Here is a 20236-nt window from a genome sequence, read left to right on the forward strand (position 1 = left end):
TTCAAATAGAGCTCGACGGCTAAGAGTCGAACGCTACAGAACCAGTCTAAAATGTGTCATCGAGATGCGTAACAAAGGCGCGTTATCGGAGAGCGCACCTACACTGGTTTTTTGAGCGTTGGACTAGCCCGCGCTCAGGTGCCAAATAGAATAATGAAGACCCTTTTTTTGCAGGTAAGTAGCACTTGCGGTTTTACTTAACAATAGACAATAGGATTAGCCGTCGAGCTCTATTTGAAAGCTACACACTATACCTTGGTCTGACTGTGCGGACTTTTGAATATTAATTTATAATTTTCTGAAATGCAGCAACTGGTAAAACAACGCATTCAAGGCACCGATGGCAAACGTTCAATTATTGCACGACAACACAAAACATACAATACCAAGTAAGCTAACATACATGTATACCTCAATTCACTATATAATATTAAGCTACATGATATATGTTCGCAAATAAAACTCATAACATTCAAATACCTTAATTGTCAAACCTTAAAATATCTAAAATTTATATTTAAACAAAACAAAATTACACTACAGGAATGATATAATATATTTTAATTGATAACATCAAGTTAGTCTTTCGTTGAAAATAAACATTTAGAATTTAAGTAAAATTTCGTAACAGAATCTTTGGGTTATAATTTTATAAGGTATATAATTATATTAAAGATATGGACTATCCTAACGGTGTCAGATATTGCTTTAACAAGGCACTTACTAAGCTCGTACCGTTATAGTGTTGGGCAAGACTCGAGTCCTTTGAGTCCTCTGCTTTAAGACTCGACTACGTTTTCAAACTCAAATAAGTAAACTTGAGTTCTTTTCAGCTATTGAGAGATCCGATTCTTGTCTCGAGTCCGTTTCAGAGGATTCATTTTTTTACAAAATTTGGAATAGAATAGAATAGTTTTTTCACCTCAGCAGCTCGAACAAGGGTACTTTGCTTCTTAAAAACAGTGAGAGTCATTTTGTCTCACGCAGCGAACAAAATCGCATTTTGCTCACTTAGTGAGACAGTATGAGTGAACAAAATCGCATTTTGCTCACTGAGTGAGACAAAATGTCATTCAAGTGACTTTTATAGTCAAATGTCATTTCAACATGCGGGGTCTAATACAAGTTTGATATACTTGGGTTCTATTATCTCTGTCTCTCTAGGTATGTTCTCACTGCTTAGGGTGAAAACTTTTGTGTACTACACGAGATCAAAGTTATTTACATCTCGTGCGCTTTTGAATCCCTTACTACGCTCAAGATTCTAATTATAGAATCTTTCGCTTGCACGGGACTCAAAATAAGCACTCGAAGAAATATCAAACTTTGACCTCTTGTTGTACAAATAACTATTTTTATTCGTAAACACACAGACAATAGACAAACATAGAAAAAAAATATCCTGAGGTAAAATTCATGATATAGAATAAAGCTGATTTTGTTTATTGCTACTAGTATTTAGATACTACTTGAAAATTGTGACGGGGTCTTTATTCGGAGGCTTTGAAAAGCGCTTAAATAAAAGACTCGATAAAAGCCTAGACTCGGGCCTAAGACTCGGAATTTTTTTAAGCTCCGAGTCTGGTGAAACGAGTAGTTTTTCAAATTTGGACTCAAAAGACTCGAGTTCCTACCAACACTGACCGTAAGTAGACATCCGATCATTTTGGTAATATATCGAATAACTAAAATAATGTATAGGAAAGTCTACTATCGGCAGATAAAATATTACTTTCACATATATCTGTTGCAAAGCTGTCAATATACAGGGTGCTTCCTGTAACAGGAGCAATAAATTAAACTAAAGGCTGTACTCCTCAAACTGACTAACATTTGTTCAGCAACTTTTAAAAATTATGAATCCTTTAGACTTCCTCTTATTCATACAAAATAAATATTGCCTTCAATGTACGCTGACATCAGTGTGTTTGACGTTACTTGTCACGCTTTTAACATAACAAAATTTGCAATACATTGCGTCTTAGAATAAACTTTAAAGTGTAATAAAAATCAAAACATGAGTTATTTTCAAAAGTTGCTCAACAAATGGTCAGTTTGAGGAGTACAGCCTACAGTTTAATTTATTGCTCCTGTCACAGAAAACACACTATATAGTCTACCTTGCAAGTGTATAACAATAAAATAATTATTCTCTCTATGTTAATATATTTCTCTGCAATATTGAAACAATCTTAGTATTGTTTTTTTATGAATCCCGTCAAGCCATCAATGATTTTACATACAAAAATGTAAGTAGAAGTTAACGCAAGTACCTATATTGGTATTAGGTGGCCCTACTGACCCTTCCTCTCATTCCACAGACTTAAAGTTTGTAACTAACTTTGTAAATAATTAAACACATCAAAACATGAGAAAATAATAAGTCGGTTATTTGACTTGTCTGAAGACAGACAGACAAACATCAAAAACACGAGTTAACATGACTAAAACATTAATATTTCATATTTATATTACTATAGATAAATGTGTTTTGTTTAGATAAAACATTATATAAGAGTGCGTGTCGATTCGTTTTTAATAAAATAATATTCGAACAATTTACCAAATTAAAATAATCAAAGAAATATTACATTTCAATCATGCAGAGTAAAATCATATAAATATACCATTTCTTAGCTATAGAAATATGTATATCAGTTATACCAACTCATTTATTTTTGATCATTTTAGTTTAATAAAGACCTACGTTAAAATATGAATTACGATATGTCGAATTAACTAATTCATTACGATATATGTCTGATAGATACGTTTATCACGAGATAAGTACAAATTAAAACAAAAGACTCGGAGGTCATTATACTCTTTCACCAAGTCACACAAAAAATAACAATGCTTTATTTGGTTATTAGACAATGGTAAACTTTACCAAAATGTTCCTTTAATATCTGGTACAGATTTTGGGACAACATAGTCAAATCTAAGGGAGTCGATTATGCTCTAGGAGTCGCAAGCGGTATTGCTATCTTATTTCTCCGCGTCCCATAGATTAGCCTAAGATGTCCGCAATATGTGTACCGGGCATAATACACCAAGCAAAGAGAATAGAGTGTATAGAGGCGAATTGTCAAACTAAAGTATGTAGCCACTGTAAATTTACTGCCATCTTTCGACGGAAGATTAAACTGGTAGAACGCCATTTGACTTTGACCCTTATTCTTTCACTGATATGTGTTAACTTGGTAAATACTAATATTAACGCCATCTACTCGACTCTAGGCCAAAGGTGTGGTGCAATCTTTTCGATCTATGGCGCTATAACTTTCAGCCTACTCTTGAGTAGATGGCGTTAATATTAAAATTTAACAAGTTAACACATATCAGTGATATAAAAAGGATCAAAGTCAAATGGCGTTCTAACAGATTTAATCGTCTGTCGAAAGATGGCAGTAAATGTACTGTAGCTACATAATTTACCACGACTCCTGTCTATTTCAAATTTCCTTTGCACCAAGTTAGCGAACGCTACCTCCGAGCAAACTGCACGAGCGGCTTAAACGGACGCTATTCGAGTACCAAAACTATTTAAAATTATTAACAATCTTTTTATTCAGTCATTCGACACAACTTACATGCTTTATCTAAACCTCGAACCGGGACGCGTGCACTCTTTTTTGGCGCAGTGACTAGATAAGCTAGGTAATGAAAAATTTGGCTTGCGAGCAGTAAAAGCAAAGCTACTAACTACTATAATGTAAATAAGATCTATGTTTGGCCGTCGTAGAACCAAGGCACATGCGACCACAATCTTACAATACAACAGATAACATGTTAAAATATTTGGCATCCTTCACAATAGAAAATTTAAAATGGCAACATTAACATCACATTTGCTTTAATGTATACCATAGACGAAAACTAAAATAAAACTTAATATATGAACGCGGCTAAATCTATTGAGAGTATGATTTCTGGAATGTATCATGGATAGATTAAATAGATGAAGCTATGAAAATAATATATTCTGCTCTTTGGTTAGCAAGGCCGCAGGAGTAAAGAAAATAACAGAGTGAAAGCTTCATATATAAGTCTGTGAGAGTATACTAAAACCAGAGGAAACGCAGAACTTGAGACCAAATAAGGCCCGGTTCTTAAGCTTGCTAAATTTAATTGTAAGTGTGAATGTGTTAAAATTTTGCGTTCATGTCCGCTAGTGCCATAGACGGCAAATTCATATAAACATAATAGAAACAAAAAATAATAAACACGATGTCATTATTCGATGCAAGTACCTTACATGCTCAAGTGTTGGAGCGCAGTTATATGCTTCTGTCACTCTGTTACGTTCGTTAGCTTCAGCGGCAGAGTACCAAATTCTTGTGATGAACTTTGTGACACACAAGATAATACTCGAATCATGAATGTAAGTATATCGCCCGATTCAGATAGTGCGATCAATATGATCTAGAAGCGAGGGCTATAAATAAACGAGAATCTGTTGATTCTAAACACGGACCACCGAACTAATAGTGCAAGATTTGAAGAGAATAACAGACACTAGATAGTGACGATATGACGCCATCTATACTCAAATTTGCACTGCAAAAATCCTACGAAAAATTTCATTTAAATCGATTTTGCGTTGTAATCGTTTGAGGAATTTTAGATTTTTTTTTACAAATGTATTTAGACACACAAATTTCAATTGTTGTTATATTACATACGTATTGTTAAATATGATCTTCCCTAATAGTTCCACTTTTCTAAAAGTCCCTTTCCAAAACGCGCTCTATAAAATAAATACCTAAGAGCAGTGTAAGCGTGCTTTTCTTTTCCAAATCAGCCAAGCCGTTATTGAAAAACGAAAGTGCATACATTCGAATGAAGGACCTCCCTTAAATTTTTAAAGTAGGTTAACCTTTTGACCGCCACAGACGGCTGTGGCCGTCTTCGGAAAGTCTTGCCACGGAGCCAAAGACGGATAAAGCCGTCAGCATCGCCAATGCAAGGGACTTATGTAATGCAGGACTCCGTTAAGTTCAATTTCGCTTAAATAATTGCGATCGCCTGGCGTCCGTGGCTTGGCATATTCTTTCGCCGCCTGGCGTCCAAAAGGTTAAAAGCAAATTCAGAGTATAGTGAAGCTATTTCCTTCACACCTTGCACTAAGTTTCTAAAGTACACAGCCTACCGCCACTCTCTTGGCGACGACGGCGGCGACAGATAATAGGCGTCATTCTCTAACAGTTTAGTCTGCGTCGCGAACTTATCGAACGCGTCCGCGGGGTAACTCATGGAGTTTATAATTTCGACGACGCCATTGAGTTTTATGTTGGCGAGGTGTTTGTGGGCGGGGCAGGCGCGGGGCTCGTGGCTGCACGGCCTCTTACCTGATCGTCCGCAGTCGGAGCACGAGACGAGCTCTTCTGGAGTGCCGGTCTTTTTGTTTTCTCGGTCGTCGCCGAGGCAGAAGTCGCAGTAGGGGGAGGGGGAGGCCTGTAAAGGGGTTTTAGGTTATTTCTGATGTAATAGATAAAGGAATACTCAGGAGCTCTTCTTGTAATGTAATGTAGATTTAGCCTTATGAACCAATTTTGCATGTATAACTGGCCTTAAAATTTATAGTTTATGATGGTTCATTATTTTGTAAGTGGGTAGTTTTTGCACAGTGTAGTTTTTCCTAAGTCCTCGTTGACCACGAACGCTGTAAAGGGTTCGAAACGTCGGGATGTAGTATGAATTCAATCTACGCGATATGAAAAAGTTTTTGATTGAAATGCGGAAAAGTGCCAACACTTAACTAATCAATGATGGTCCTTACGCCTTTAGAGTAAGGTTCTATATACCTTGACGGCGCTGTCCTGCAGCAGCTTGAGCTCGGGCACGGAGGAGCCGGGCGGCACGAGGGGCGCGTGCGCGGAGTCGGAGGAGCTGGTGTCGGCGGAGGCGGGCCGCGGGGGAGGGGTGGGGCGCCGCGGGGGGGCGGCCGCTGCTGGTTTGTCTGCGGGGTGGACGTTTGTTGAGTAATTGCTATATATTGTTTATCGGTAATAGTACATTATTGTCGAGGCTCGGAAGTAGCTACTTGCAGGCTGAGGATTCGTTTTAAACGGACGACCTTGGGAGTCCGTTTAATTGAATCCGAAGCCAGCAAGTAGCCTTCCAGCCGAGTCATATATAATATAGTGCTTTTCTCAAAAATGGTGCAAGAAATATAAATATCATAAAAATATTTTACAAAAGCAACGTTTTTACATATGTATATATATTTTGACAGAGAAAAGCCCTTGCCGCCTTTTTATATTTTTAATAAAAAAAATAGAAGTGTATTTTTCTGCCGAAAATACGCCAACCTATTTGAAACATCTAAATAGTCGCGGTACTAATCATCTGTTTGGCTGTTTAATGGGCCTGTGCCTTCATTTGATATGGTCATTTCAACTTTTAAAAAGTTTGGAACTCGACAAATAATGGAATTTGTATGCAACATTGCAGTCCCAAAATCGAGACTGCAATGTTTTTTACTTTTTAATTTTTGACTGACCATAAACTACGCGCTTCGCGACCTATTTTTTAGACGGCAATGTCGACTTTGCCATCCATTTTTGAGAAAAGGTATATTAAAGCCAGGCATTCATGCCGGGGCGCAAAAATGACGTAGTTTAAATTACTACAAATTGAGATACTTAACTAATCTATTCTATTGACGCGTAGAAAAATAAATATAGTTAGACCAAGAAAAGTCTACAGCGATTTTGATAGCTCACGCAGCGAGTGTTATTTATACGTCATAATTTTATAGAAGTTTGATGTTTAAAATAACACTTGCACAGCGCGGGCTATCAAAATCGTTGCAGACTTGGTCTGACTCTACTTGTTACGTAAAATACACTGTATTATTTAATAAACTAACAATCTATTCTATTATTTAGTTGAGTGACAGTAAGATAAACGTTATTTAGACGTTATTAACTAATTATTTCAGGTTGACCAATTATTAATTACGAAAATACTAATTGGAATCATACTCTATGCAGCGTGACGTCATTTGCCCTGATTGAATCAAAGTAATCAAACAAGACAAAATTACTTTTTGGTTTGTGATATTTTTTTTTTATGAAATAGGAGGCAAACGAGCAGACGGATCACCTGGTGGTAAGCGATTACCGCCGCCCATGGACACCCGCAACACCAGAAGAGTTGCAAGCGCGTTGCCGGCCTTTAAGATGGGAGTACGCTGTTTTCTTGAAGGTTTGAAGGTCGTATCGGTCCGGAAATGCCGCAGGCGACAGTTCATGTGTGTAATAGAAGCACTTCACTAGAAAACCCCTTTTATAACCTTCTGTTTTGTCGGCGGCGAAATCTTTGTCGCCATCGATACCAATATAAAAGTACGATGAAGCGTGGATCCATCTCAGACGTCTGCCCACTGCGACGACTGCGTGAAAACTGTCGCGTCGGCGTGTAAACGGTTATTAAAGGCACTGGTCCCACCGCGAGCTAGTAAGCTATGAGCTATCGGCTATAAACACGAACAAAAGATAAGCACTCCCGTGTAAATAAAAGAGACACGGCGATATTTATAGCTCACCGTTGGGCGAGTAACTATAAAAATTGCCGTGTCTCTTTTATTTACACGGGAGTGCTTATCTTTTGTTCGTGTTTATAGCCGATAGCTCATAGCTTACTAGCTCGCGGTGAGACCAGTGCCTAAGACGAAACAGGAGCTGAGTTTTAAATATTTTAGGTAAATATACCCGTCTCGCTAACGGAAGCGGCACCTTAAAGTAGTGCGATAAGGACAAGGCGAAAAATCCTGCGTAAAAATCTCAAAAATCGAGGTTTCGTACTCCTCTGTTTCCTCCTGAAAAACTTAACCAATCGTAACCAAATTTGGAAATCTAAATGATTATGAAATTAACGGTTGCTTTTTTGGCTAATTGATATCAATTTTGAATGCCACGCCTCTCATTGCGGCGTAGTCAATTAGGCCATTTTGGCCATTTTTGAAGGGCTCTAGCGCCTTAAAAAACAAAATATCAAAAAAAGCAAAACGGTCCGACACAGATATTGACAATATTAATCTGTGTTGAAAAAATCATTGCTCTAGCTTCAAAAACCACGGAGGAAAACGAGGAGTACGTTTGTATGGAGAAATGACCACTCCTGTTGGCTCTTAAACGCATGAAAATCTACCGTGTGAAAACCCGACTGGTTGTAAGTTTAAAATCGAATACGTAGAAAAACGTGCACGACGTTCCCGTGTGAACCTAGCCTTAGTGTTGTGCACACCAGGGATGTTGCGGATGCAGATTTTTTTACATCCGCGGATGCGGATGCGGATATTTAAAGCCTCACATCCGGGGATGCGGATGTCAAGATTTGGTACTTAAAAAACGTAAAATATTACATTTTTAGCATTTTTTATTTAAAAAAACGAAAAGTTTGGTAAGTATTTGAGCAAGAATATAGGTGCGTTTTATTTAATAAACAGTAACTTGGCAGACTTTTTGGGATATAGACGATTTCGTTATAGTTAATGACGAAATCACCTAGCACTTACGCCGGCGGCGCCGCCGCTAATACGTTCCTGTTACCGACTTGGTCGACATCCGCATCATGCGGATGTTCCGCATCGATTTTATGCGGATGCGGATGTTCCGCGGATGCGGATATTCGCAACATCCCTGGTGCACACATCCCTTATGGTAAGCGTGGGCCCTAGCCAACGGACGCTCGCCGCGCTGCTCGGTACTAACCTGCAGCGGGCCCTCCGGGATTATTCAAGAATGTCACGTAACTGTCTTGGTATTCTGTGGCGGGGGGCTGCGGCGCGGGCGGCGTGTGCGCCCCGGGGCGCCCGTGGCTGTCGCGGGAGTCCCCGTCGCTGGTCGCCGCGGCGGCCGACTCCTTGTGTGTGTGCGTGAAGTGGTACGTCAGGCCCGGCCGGGTTTTATATTTCGCGCCGCACACTGTTGAGAGAAAGTTTGGTTAGTGTGAGGCGATTTTTAAATGTAGAAATATGTAATAAATAAATAAATATTATAGGACATTCTTACACAGATTGACTAAGTCCCACAGTAAGCTCAAGAAGGCTTGTGTTGTGGGTACTCAGACAACGATATATACATATAATATATAAATATGTACTTAAATACATAGAAAACAACCACGACTCAGGAACAAATATCTGTGTCATCACACAAATAAATGCCCTTACTGGGATTCGAACCCAGGACCATCGGCTTCACAGGCAGGGTCACTACCCACTAGGCCAGACTGGTCGTCAAATATATGCGTCAATATATGCACACTCAGATGTATTGAAAATGTATGTATAGTCCTCCACATCGATTTCGATGACGGCGTCCTCAGCAATAGAGGGTTTTTCCTCGTATAGAGTTTTTAATATCAAGTTTGGCCTGGCCAGCCGCCAGGCCAAACTTGATATTATAAAACTCTGTCACATTCACGGCAGTAGCTGTGTTGCATCAGCATTGCGATACAGCGAGGAAATGCCGCCAGCATTGATACAATGCATCAAGGACCTATTTTAGATTCAAACTAGATATTAATTTCTTTTAGTAATACCACTGTATTACTAAAATTATAGTAATACCGCTATTAACAAAGTGTCTCACAGTTTGGCGAAACACTATATTAAGGTATTAGATATTGTATTTCTTTTTGTAAAATTTTAAATTAAAAAAAAAAGTATATATATCTTGAGTTATAAATTTCATTCTCGATACATCTGATAATTTAAAAAAAGTAAAAAAACGTACACATTGTATTAAAATAACAATATCAATCGACTTACCGCAGTAGTGCCTCCATCTGCCTTTTTCACTCATCAAGTCATTATCATTATTCAAATAATCATTAAATCGGTCTACACATAGATGCTCCACTCCGGTGTGCGAGCGGGCCATCGCTATAGCGGTGACCCGCTCACACACCTGCGTGTCCGGGCATCGGTGTGATGACCACGTAAAGGGATACCCCTACCCCTAGGGGTGGGGGGGGGCCTACGTCATCAGAACAGATCAAGGCACTACCACGGCGGCGGATCGTCATCATCATCATCTCCAAGCATTTTCCGTCATCAATCAATACCTATACTACAAAAGTTGACTTATACAAGAACGCAATGTTTTGTATGATTTTAGCCCTTAATCATTTTTTTTTTTATATTATGTAGCCATTTTTTAATTTTAGCATTTTAAAGTTTAAAATCTTTGTTCAAGTGATATCGTTTTTTTGTGAGACTAGAATGCTTTTGAAATTTCGGTAAATTAATCTAGATTTAAACCAAGATAAGTCTGCAGAGATTGACAGCACACGCAGTGCACGTGTTATTTTGAACGTCAAACGTCTATGAAATTATGACGTATAAATAACACTAACACTGCGTGCGCTGCCGAAATCTCTGCAGACTTCTTGGTCTGACTCTATCCTCTAGCCGCCCAGAGACCTATAAAAAGGTCTCCTGTTCCATTCTAATTTGAACTTTGTGTTGACAAAATAAAATTTCATTTCGCTTGGCAAGGTTTGACGTATGGGCGGCTAGAGGTCATACATCTTTTTGACACAAATATGAACCGCAAAAGATTTACAGTTATTTGGGTCGAACCAAGCTCTGCACAGACTTGAACTGTCAAAGTCAAAGTCTAAAGCATCACTAAAAACGTCACATTTACACAATAACCATCTGTTTAGTGTCCACTTTCATAATATATCACAGCAAAACCAAAGTTAGCTGGTCCGACTGTATTTTTCAAACAAAATATTCGTGATTCAACTTCTCTTGGGTTTTTAAAGGTAATTTTTTTGCGTTCTTGTATAATGTCATAGATAGCCGGCTCGCCGTAATAGTCTATGGTCAGTTCTAGAGGACGCAGGCCGCTGGGAGGGTTCGATTGATGACTTCAAATCACTGGATCTGCCACAAGGCTACAATTATGTACACACTTTCACCAAAAAACATTACGGTTTCGTTAATAATGTACGAGTTGCGGACAGATTCCAAAAAGTTTACACAAATCTGAGAAATATTATTAAAAAAGTTTTTTGATACAAGTTTTTATTGCCGACTGTACTTTTCTTTTAAGGTTTAGTCACGCAGAGGCGTTTTCTGGGCGGGGCGTGGGCGGTTTTACTTATAAAACGCTCACGCCCCGCCCGGAAAACGCGCCTGTGTGACGAAGCCTTTAAAAAGCAAAAAATAATCATCGAGACAATTCTAACAAACGCAAACACAATTAGGTTGCTTTTTTTTATCACAGAGTTTCCTATGGCCACCTCCTGTGTCCATCATCAGATCACCCCGATGGTACCATAATATTGCATTGTCGTCCATGTATGCGAAGTTATAGCTCAATCGAATAATGAGAAGTGGGGCTAATTTATCTCGCAAGATTTTACCCGAATATACGTAAAAATATGGCAAGTTAAATGTGACGTTCCTTAAAGGTACCTTATGGCGGCTGGCGCTTACGTCGCATAGCGCCGCAATAATATTGGAGCGGCGTTAATAATAGCGTAAGCGCCAACCGCCATAACCTACCTTTACCCGTGGGACATCACAAATAAAAGCTCGTAACAAAGGCAATTTTCCAGATTCGTAAAAAAATTTTGAAAAATATCCGCAAAATGCACATCCCGAAACTAAAAGATCATTCAACAAAAGATCCAAACTTGGAGTCCAATCAAAATTAGCGAACAAATAACAGGTACATTGGATACTTTTATTTCTTATTCAACATAAATATTCTTGTATAAATTCATAACAATCTTTGGGTGCTAATAATAGTTTGGATCTAATTCCCTAATAATTTACAGCTTTTTTTTATATAAATAGATTAAATAAGTTGCCAAACGAACACATCCAAAAATACAGTGGCGAAAGTTTTGCTTCTAATATGATTACTTCAAAAACTAGTAAAAAATGCAGCGAGTAGTGATTTTTTTTCTGCGCAACAAGAATTTTCAAATAGAAAAAATACTTAGTTAATAAATTGGTACCGACATGTTATTTTAAGCGAGTTATTCACCTATTATTAAGTCGGATGAATGATCGACATGAGTGTACACGTCGCGCGCTCGATCAGTAGAAATTGTGCTCCAGTTGAAGAGCCTCAAAAGAGTTCGAAACGTCGTCTTAATATGTGAGTAACCGTTTAAAATAATTTTCAATGGGTACATTTATTAGGTAGTTTTCGAAGTAAGTCATTACGAAACTGAGTAAAACATTTAGGCACTGAAAAATACATGTAAAATTCCTAGTACATATAAATTAGTTGAGGATGAAATAAATAATGTATCACAGACGACAAACCGATGAGTGCACGATGAGTTAGGTACTACTAGGATTGTGATTACAATTGTGATTCTCATAAGATCCCATTTAGAATAATGATAGGGCAGGCTGCGACACGCCTAAGATCATACATACAATTTTTCTTAAATGCCTTAACTTGCTGCTTACCGCCGCCATACATTAACGGCGATGAGTGAAAATTATTAAAATCAAAAGTTGAATAGAGTGTCCTTATTCATCATCATATCAGCCAGGGGACGTCCACTGCTAAACATAGGCCTCCCCCAAAGAGTGCCACAATGACCGGTCTTGCGCCACCCGCATCCAGCGGACTCCCGCGACCTTCACCGGGTCGTCAGTCCACCTTGTGGGGGGTCTACCCACGCTGCGCCATCCGGTACGTGCTCGCCACTCGAGAACCTTTCCGCCCCAACGGCCATCTGTTCTACGGGCAATGTGCCCCGCCCACTGCCACTTAAGTTTAGCGATGCGGAGGGCTACATCGGTTACTTTGGTTCTGCTGCGGATGGCCGCATTTCTGATGCGATCACGCAGAGATTCCAAGCATAGCCCTCTCCATTGCCCTTTGGAGTGTCATTATTACCGTGCATAATTTTTCATATTATGATCTGAGTATTTTACATGAAAACTCAAATTGGACCCTACCCGTTGGACCTCCACTCGTACCGGTTGGAAGCGATCTATATGCGTATACGCTCAAAAATGAAAGAAGTGTATTCTGGTACACATTGCCGTTAAAAGTGTTAAAATGTGATTTTTTTTGATAGAAGAAAAACCAACGATGATCATAAGCCAATCGCAGCCGCTCATTACAATCTACATTAAAAACATAAACCTATGCTAACCTACACAATATGCCAACAGTACAATACAATACGCCTACAACCGATCCGTACAAAATATATTACGTGGCAGTGTCAATTTTATATTTTATTTATATAATTGGTGTCACAAATTCCTGTCACATTAACATTTTATATATGTGTTATACAAATTTTGCACTTTCGGTTTTTTTTTAATTGACGCTAAGGGCCCTTACACATTAGGATTTGCTAGTGTGTAACAGCCCTTATGAGAAATTCAGCTACGTTAAACTACAATAAATACTTTGCCTAAGCCGTATTTTATTTAAATGCAATCCGTTTTGGATCATACATTTTAACAGGTGATCTAAAATTTTTGATAAACTTACTAATTATTTAATTTAATAGCTGCTAATAAAATATGCCGAGTATCTTATAAATAAAACGAATTTTAACTATTACATACAACACAGAGTAAAGAGTAGAAATGAGATAAAGAGTTACATAGAAAAGCCATTTAATTTTACGTTGTTGATATAGACTGATCTTTAGGTATTTAAAAAACAGTAAAGAAACAATTTGTACATTTTCGGGTTAGTTATAGCATTAATTGGTTAACCAACCAAATACAAAACATACATTATTTGGTCGTGTAATGTTTTCATCTACCCTCAACTAAGGAGCCATTTGAGGGTAGATTTTGTTTATTTTCATTTTAAATACCTAAAGGTACAGAGAATAGTATGATTTGCCTTTGGATGTATTTTTACTAAAACCTCTTTACTCTCTGATTACACTAAGAAAAAGGCAACCATATTATAATATAATAAATATGGCGATAAATCTAAACATTAAAAGTAAAACCAATAAGCGTTTTCTAAAATTGCGAATAGGTACATTTCTAACGTTTTTAAAGTCACTATATTTTTTACTAATTTATTTTTGTACCTGTTTCGACACTAAATATAATGTTTCGGCTGAACTTCAGTTCTGATCAAAAAACTTGCTAAACCTTTCGGTCACGCCGAAAGTAACAAGATTTTATAGTTTCGGTTTCGGCAGGTTAAGGCATAAAAATCTATCATATTCTATTATTCGGTATATTTATTTATTAAATCATGTTTCGGCTGGAGGTTGTTACCGCCGAATGTACAGCAAAACGGAACCTTCCGTTTCCACAAAAATCCAATTTCGGTCGAATGCTGTTTAGATTATCATCTTATTCATCTTGAACTTCGACAATTCTTGCTCTAAGTCCACATTTTTAAAGAAGCATTTTAAAGAAGAATAAGTTTAAAAACGGCACGACTTTAAAAACGTCCTAATTTAACTTTCGTCCTACCATAAAAACATTGTAATGGTACACAAAAGTGAAATTTAAAATCTACACACATGATTGGAAGTCAAATACAATAAATATTTATATAAACAGATAACCATTAAGAGATTCGCTTAAACTATACTATCATACACGTCCATACACTATAAAAGGCATGACTCAACCTGCTATGTACATACCATGTGTGTAGTTCTCAAGCGAAAGGTCCGTCGGATGTCAATAGAGACAGTTGACTTTTGCATGAAAACTTCACTTGTTTTTCTTGTGTGTCAAATTAATATTAAAGGACCAATCACACCGAACGTTAAATTGGAGTTATATTTGACACACAAAAATATATCAAATACTGAATCGAGTAGAGCGACATTAATAAAGTATTTCTGTGACCGACGAAAAGTCACTCTACACGAAATATCTAAACGCAATTCCAATATAAGGGCGATTTTTAGAAACATATACCCTAAAATTAAAATGATTGTCAACCTTAGGTAGACCCGACACTAGCGTCTTTTGAGCGTCGACGTCTACTCAGCGCTATGAAAAATGGCGTTGCTGCGCAGTTGCGTCTACCAACAGCCACAGTTGAGTAGACGCCGACGCTCCGGAGACGCTATAATAGTGTGGGGTGGCTCTAACTAAAGCCTTGTACCAAAAATTTTGATAGGGCGATGTAGAACTCCAAGTCGTATGCATAACCGGCACACTAGCGCCATCTATCGATACTATCAAAAATCGGAGCGACGTGCGAATCGGATCCAGTGTGTTAAGTGCCTAAGGCTAGAACCGATTCGTTGCGTGTTCCATTTTTGAAAACTTTTGGCTGTGGCGCAGAACAACCATTTCATGACATGGCAGCCATGCCATGCGCCATAGAATATGATGACACTCCTCCCGTGTCATACGCCACACGTAAAAAACATTGATGACACGGCAGGCGTGTCATCAGCCCCGAATCGGTTAAGAGATGACAAAAGGCACACCACAGTGATTACTTCGCATCGAAATATTTGAAATTAATTTATGGATATGTAAAATAATACTGTCTAAAAATCGCCCCGGATTTATTGCACGCCTGAGTCGATTATTATTAAACTACAGTACTCATTGGCCCTGCGCTACTAGACTATAACTATTACCCTTACTTTACTTGATATAATCCGTAAAGGAATTTATCTAGAATTACCTATTCGACCACAACCTTCCCAATCATAATCATGGGGTCCCTTTGTTTCCCATAAAGTTTTAAGTCATAATGTATTGTTTGTCATATTATCGTTAGTCATAAAACTGAAACCGTTACTTTTCAGGATTTTCCTAAGGTTATTCTATAGATAGGTTAGGTTTGTTTTAGGGCAATCCTGAAAAGTTACGCGTTTCTGAGAAAAACCAATTATGACTAACGAAAATTCGGACAAACAATACATTATGACTTAAAACTATTTGGGAAACAATAGAGACCCATAATCATATGTAATTCTTAATTTGAACATACAATTACTACATAAAACGGGTCTTGTATTAAGCTTCCTAGAGTTAGATCAAGAAAAGTCTGCAGCGATTTGAATAGCCCACGTAGTGCAAGTGTTATTTACACGTCTTATTTCATAGAAGTTTTGACGTTTAAAAGGACACTTGCACTGCGTGAGCTATCAAAATCGCTGCAGACTCTTCGCGGTCTGACTCTAATAACTATTTAACACCGCCGTACTAAATTGAATGATAGCAGCGCCATCTAGTGACATAAGTTTTAAAACGACGCTTATAAAACACCTTAGATGACTTCTCTCTTCCTTTTTATTTTGTTTTAGACAATCGATGTTAGCTTATGAGAAGATTGTGGCTAAAAATTTGGCCTACATTACAGGGATGACTTATTTCGAGTTGAAATATTATAAGATATTTACTGAGAAAACCAATTTTTCATTGCAATGCATTGACGTATTATATCTCAGGACTGGTCTTAGGCACTGGTCCCACCGCGAGCTATAAGCTATGAGCTATCGGCTATAAACACGAACAAAAGATAAGCACTCCCGTGTAAATAAGAGACACGGCGATATTTATAGCTCACCGCTGGGCGAGTAACTATAAATATCGCCGTGTCTCTTTTATTTACACGGGAGTGCTTATCTTTTGTTCGTGTTTATAGGCGATAGCTCATAGCTTACTAGCTCGCGGTGGGACCATTGCCTTACGGGCGATAAGAATGGTGCATGAATAGGGCCAGTACAGCGGTGTGACACCGCTACAACGCGATTGGTAGATGAGTTCGCATCACGCGCGCGATTGGTCGCAACTAGTTGCGTTATGGCTCCTCTACACGATGGGCCAACGCCGGCCACTCCAAGGGACGCAGCCATGCGTTAGAAAGAGATAGCAATATCACTTGCTCCCTCTAACGCATAAATGCGTCCCTTGGAGTGGCCGGCGTCGGCCCATCGTGTAGAGGAACCATTAGACTGCACGATTGGCTTTAATCCGTGAGTGACACCGCTGAACTCATAGAAGTAGCATCCTATAGAAGTGGTATACGCGTGCCTCCGTGAGGGACAAAACATACGCAAATGCGACACTGTGATTGGTCGAATTCATTTGTTGCCCACCATTATCAATACTAAAAAAAAGGTGGGGAACAAATAAAATGTGAGACTGTGACAAGGACAAACAATAATAGCGCTTTCGCTGCTACTCCTACTGAAAGATACATAAGACTATCCCGTTCTGTCAGTTATCCCCACCACTCATGCCCAATCCAGTTTAATACTAGATTCATGGCTGAACTAGTGCTATTTTTAGTGCCCGTAAGGCCCGTCCTGAGATATAAGTCTATGTTGCAAAGAAAATATTGCATTTCCTACTCTCAATCTATACTAGTGGCCTAATAATATAGTCATCTCGGTAAACCTAAGCGGATGTGAATCGATTATTGTACGATGAAAAGATTAAAACGTTCACTATTACTGGTTTGTCGATTCTTGGGTTAGATTAAATTCGTACTATGTCAGGCGTGGCTCACTCCGCGATTTCGTCGCTTTGCAACAAGTACATCCGTCCCACACCAATTTTGGTGGCTAGCCATAAGCCGCGCGTGGCGCTTGCGCCACCTAGCGGCGTTATCTGTCCTAATCGTAACAGACGCGTTTTGTTAGAGAGTGAATCTTCTTTACCTAATACAATTATTTATTCTGTGACTATGTTCAGTTCTATATAACGTTGGGCCGGTATTTTTTATCATATCATATACTATGCCTTAAACAGCTTTTATCCAAATTTTCATATTATTTGTTACGAATTAATATGATATACATGTATCAAGGCGGTTTGTTTACAGTTAGTACTAGTGTTGCCCTTAACCCAGGGTTATGCGTAATATTTCCTACGTTCAATCATGAAATATTTCAGAAATGTTAAGAACTAAGATATTTCAGAAAAGTTTGCGACGTTTCTATGTCAATAATAGATTCACATCCGCATTTTTAGTGTTCCGTACAAAACTTTGTTCACGGAACACTTATTTTATTCTACGGAAGCTCAGGTCCTATTCAAACTCCATGTATTGCAATTAGTAACTATTGAGCAATGAATATAGTTTTCACCTGAGGTACAGTGTATCATGTAAAACTCGCCTATAAAACCAATTCTATTATTTACTCTAAGACTTGGTATCGTCTTGGGTCGTCCCATTCGTTTTTCGTCAAGTTCTTAAATTAGTCCTATTCTGATTTCGTCACTCATTCTACATTGAAAGCCACCGACGATTGGGACGAATGTAGAATGAGTGACGAAAGCAGAATAGTACTAATTTAAGAACTTGACGAAAAACGAATGGGACGACCCAAGACGACACCTAAGATTTTTCTAAGGATTACCGACCAATCTTACATTTCAACTAAGGTCGGCAATCGCGACTTGTCAAATCACTCAAAAAATTATACTGTAGGATAATAGATCTTAAGTTTGATTTTATTGGTATTGATTCATCATCATTCTCTTGCCCTTGTCCCATTCACTTGGGGCCATTTTTATTGGTATTGATTAAATACGAATAATGTACCTTGGTCAACTATATGTATAGAACACATTAAGGCATTAAATCCTCAATTGTACTGTAATTACTATACAGTACTCGTGAACACAATTTAATCGAATAGCCATGTTTGTGCCTAACTTTTTGTGGAAATACTTCAAGCCTATCTTCTTTAATTAGTTTAGTGAGTATGTATATAAACTTAGTTTTTTGCTACATTTCTGGAATCAGATTAAACTACTCAAAATCATATACTTATTTGGAAACACAGGAAAATTTCACCGATATTGTTATAGCGAGAATGCTAAAAATAATATTTATCTAAGCTGTTTGTTTTTTTATTGATAATTGTTTATATATATTCTATGGTTGCGGTTGCTACAAAACTATTCAGGAGACGTTCGGATACCTTACATGCTAAAAAAATATAGAACTAATTAATATTCATTTATAACAAAATCAGAAAAAAGAATGTGTGTTGTGTATGTGATTGGTTGAATATACAGGTTGGGCAAAAATAATGCACTCCCGTTGCCAGGGAGGCTTTGGGATTATACTGAGCAACTTTTACTATGGGGCCAACCCCGAAATCACGAGAAAAAAATTGGATGTTTCATACATTTTGGCTGGTCCATTTTCTATGGGAGGACAAATTTTTTTTTCGCGTTTTCGGGATTGGTCCCAAAGTTACATTTGGGTAAAATATTGCTTGTTTGAGGGTAATATCCGAACATCTCCGTCTGGCAGCAGACTGGCTTGGAACTGGTACACAGGAATGAACTAGTATTGGGTATAAATGCTTAGGATTGCTTCTATTACACTTCAACAGTTTATTCAAGAAGCTGACGGTCTCCACGAAAACTAAAGAGGCGAATTGTGACCTATTTAATGTAAATATATCCTCCTACCTCCTAAAACCATGCAAATGAAAAAGTTCAGAATTTGCCACTGAAATTTTAACCTTTCGTGCGGGGAATAGAGTTAATTTTGGTTTTGTTTGAAAATTTAACAAAACAAAACAAATGCGACTCTGATCCAATTGAATGATTTAAATTTCATTGAACTGAATAAGTGCTATAGGTAGGACCTTGGGCCTTAGGAGGTTAATAATTAATATATTAACAGGCAATTATGAAGATTTTTTCTTTTCATTTGCGAGTAATTACAGATAAATATTTAAAGTCACATAAGAGACCGTCAACTGCTATTTCCCTGTAACTCCATAGAACTGATCTATTTTTAGTTTTACGGTAATACCAATAGAGAAATGAAGGTAGGATAATACGCCAACTGGCCACTTTTAGTAACTGGCCGCCCTAAACTAAAATTGAATTCTATTCACCTATAAACAGAATTCATTTTAGTATAATGTGGCCAGCTATTGATAGCTGGCCACATTATACTAAAATGAATTCTATTTATAGGCGAATAGAATTCATTTTTAGTCTGGGTGGCCAGTTACTGGCGAATTACCCTATATTTTGTGATATAATAATAATGAGGTAGTAATTTCCAGGGTTTTCAGGACATCCCGAAAACCTAAAAACGACTACCACCTTTAACTCTAAAATTAGTAAAGTTCTATGGAACTGAGTTGTCAACTATATATAATTGTAGGACCTGAGCAGCGAAGATGAGACTAGTGTCTCCTCCGGCTGGACTTACGTTCGCATCCGAAGGGCTTGTCGCCCTCGCCGGGGACCTCGTAGGGCAGTGTGGCTTGACCCACGCGCTTGCGGCCGCGGCCCTGTGGAAAAGGAGTTCAT

General features: G+C 38.1%; 1 protein-coding gene across 2 annotated transcripts in view; it reads right to left on the reverse strand.

Moving 5' to 3' along the window:
- LOC134673984 (zinc finger protein ubi-d4) overlaps positions 1-20236 on the reverse strand; it is a 39693-nt gene that overhangs the window by 16375 nt on the left and 3082 nt on the right. Inside the window, exons 6-9 of one of the 2 annotated variants that reach the window (XM_063532036.1) lie at positions 20136-20217; positions 8763-8933; positions 5808-5962; positions 5352-5457 (exon numbers count right to left, since the gene is read on the reverse strand). In XM_063532036.1, the coding sequence (XP_063388106.1) occupies positions 5352-5457; positions 5808-5962; positions 8763-8933; positions 20136-20217 (514 nt within the window). Of the gene's footprint in view, positions 1-5351; positions 5458-5807; positions 5963-8720; positions 8934-20135; positions 20218-20236 lie in introns of both variants that reach the window. The other variant, XM_063532035.1, reaches the window with a different exon arrangement.

Source organism: Cydia fagiglandana, chromosome 19, assembly GCF_963556715.1.
Source record: "Cydia fagiglandana chromosome 19, ilCydFagi1.1, whole genome shotgun sequence".
NCBI classification, from domain to species: Eukaryota; Metazoa; Arthropoda; class Insecta; order Lepidoptera; family Tortricidae; genus Cydia; species Cydia fagiglandana.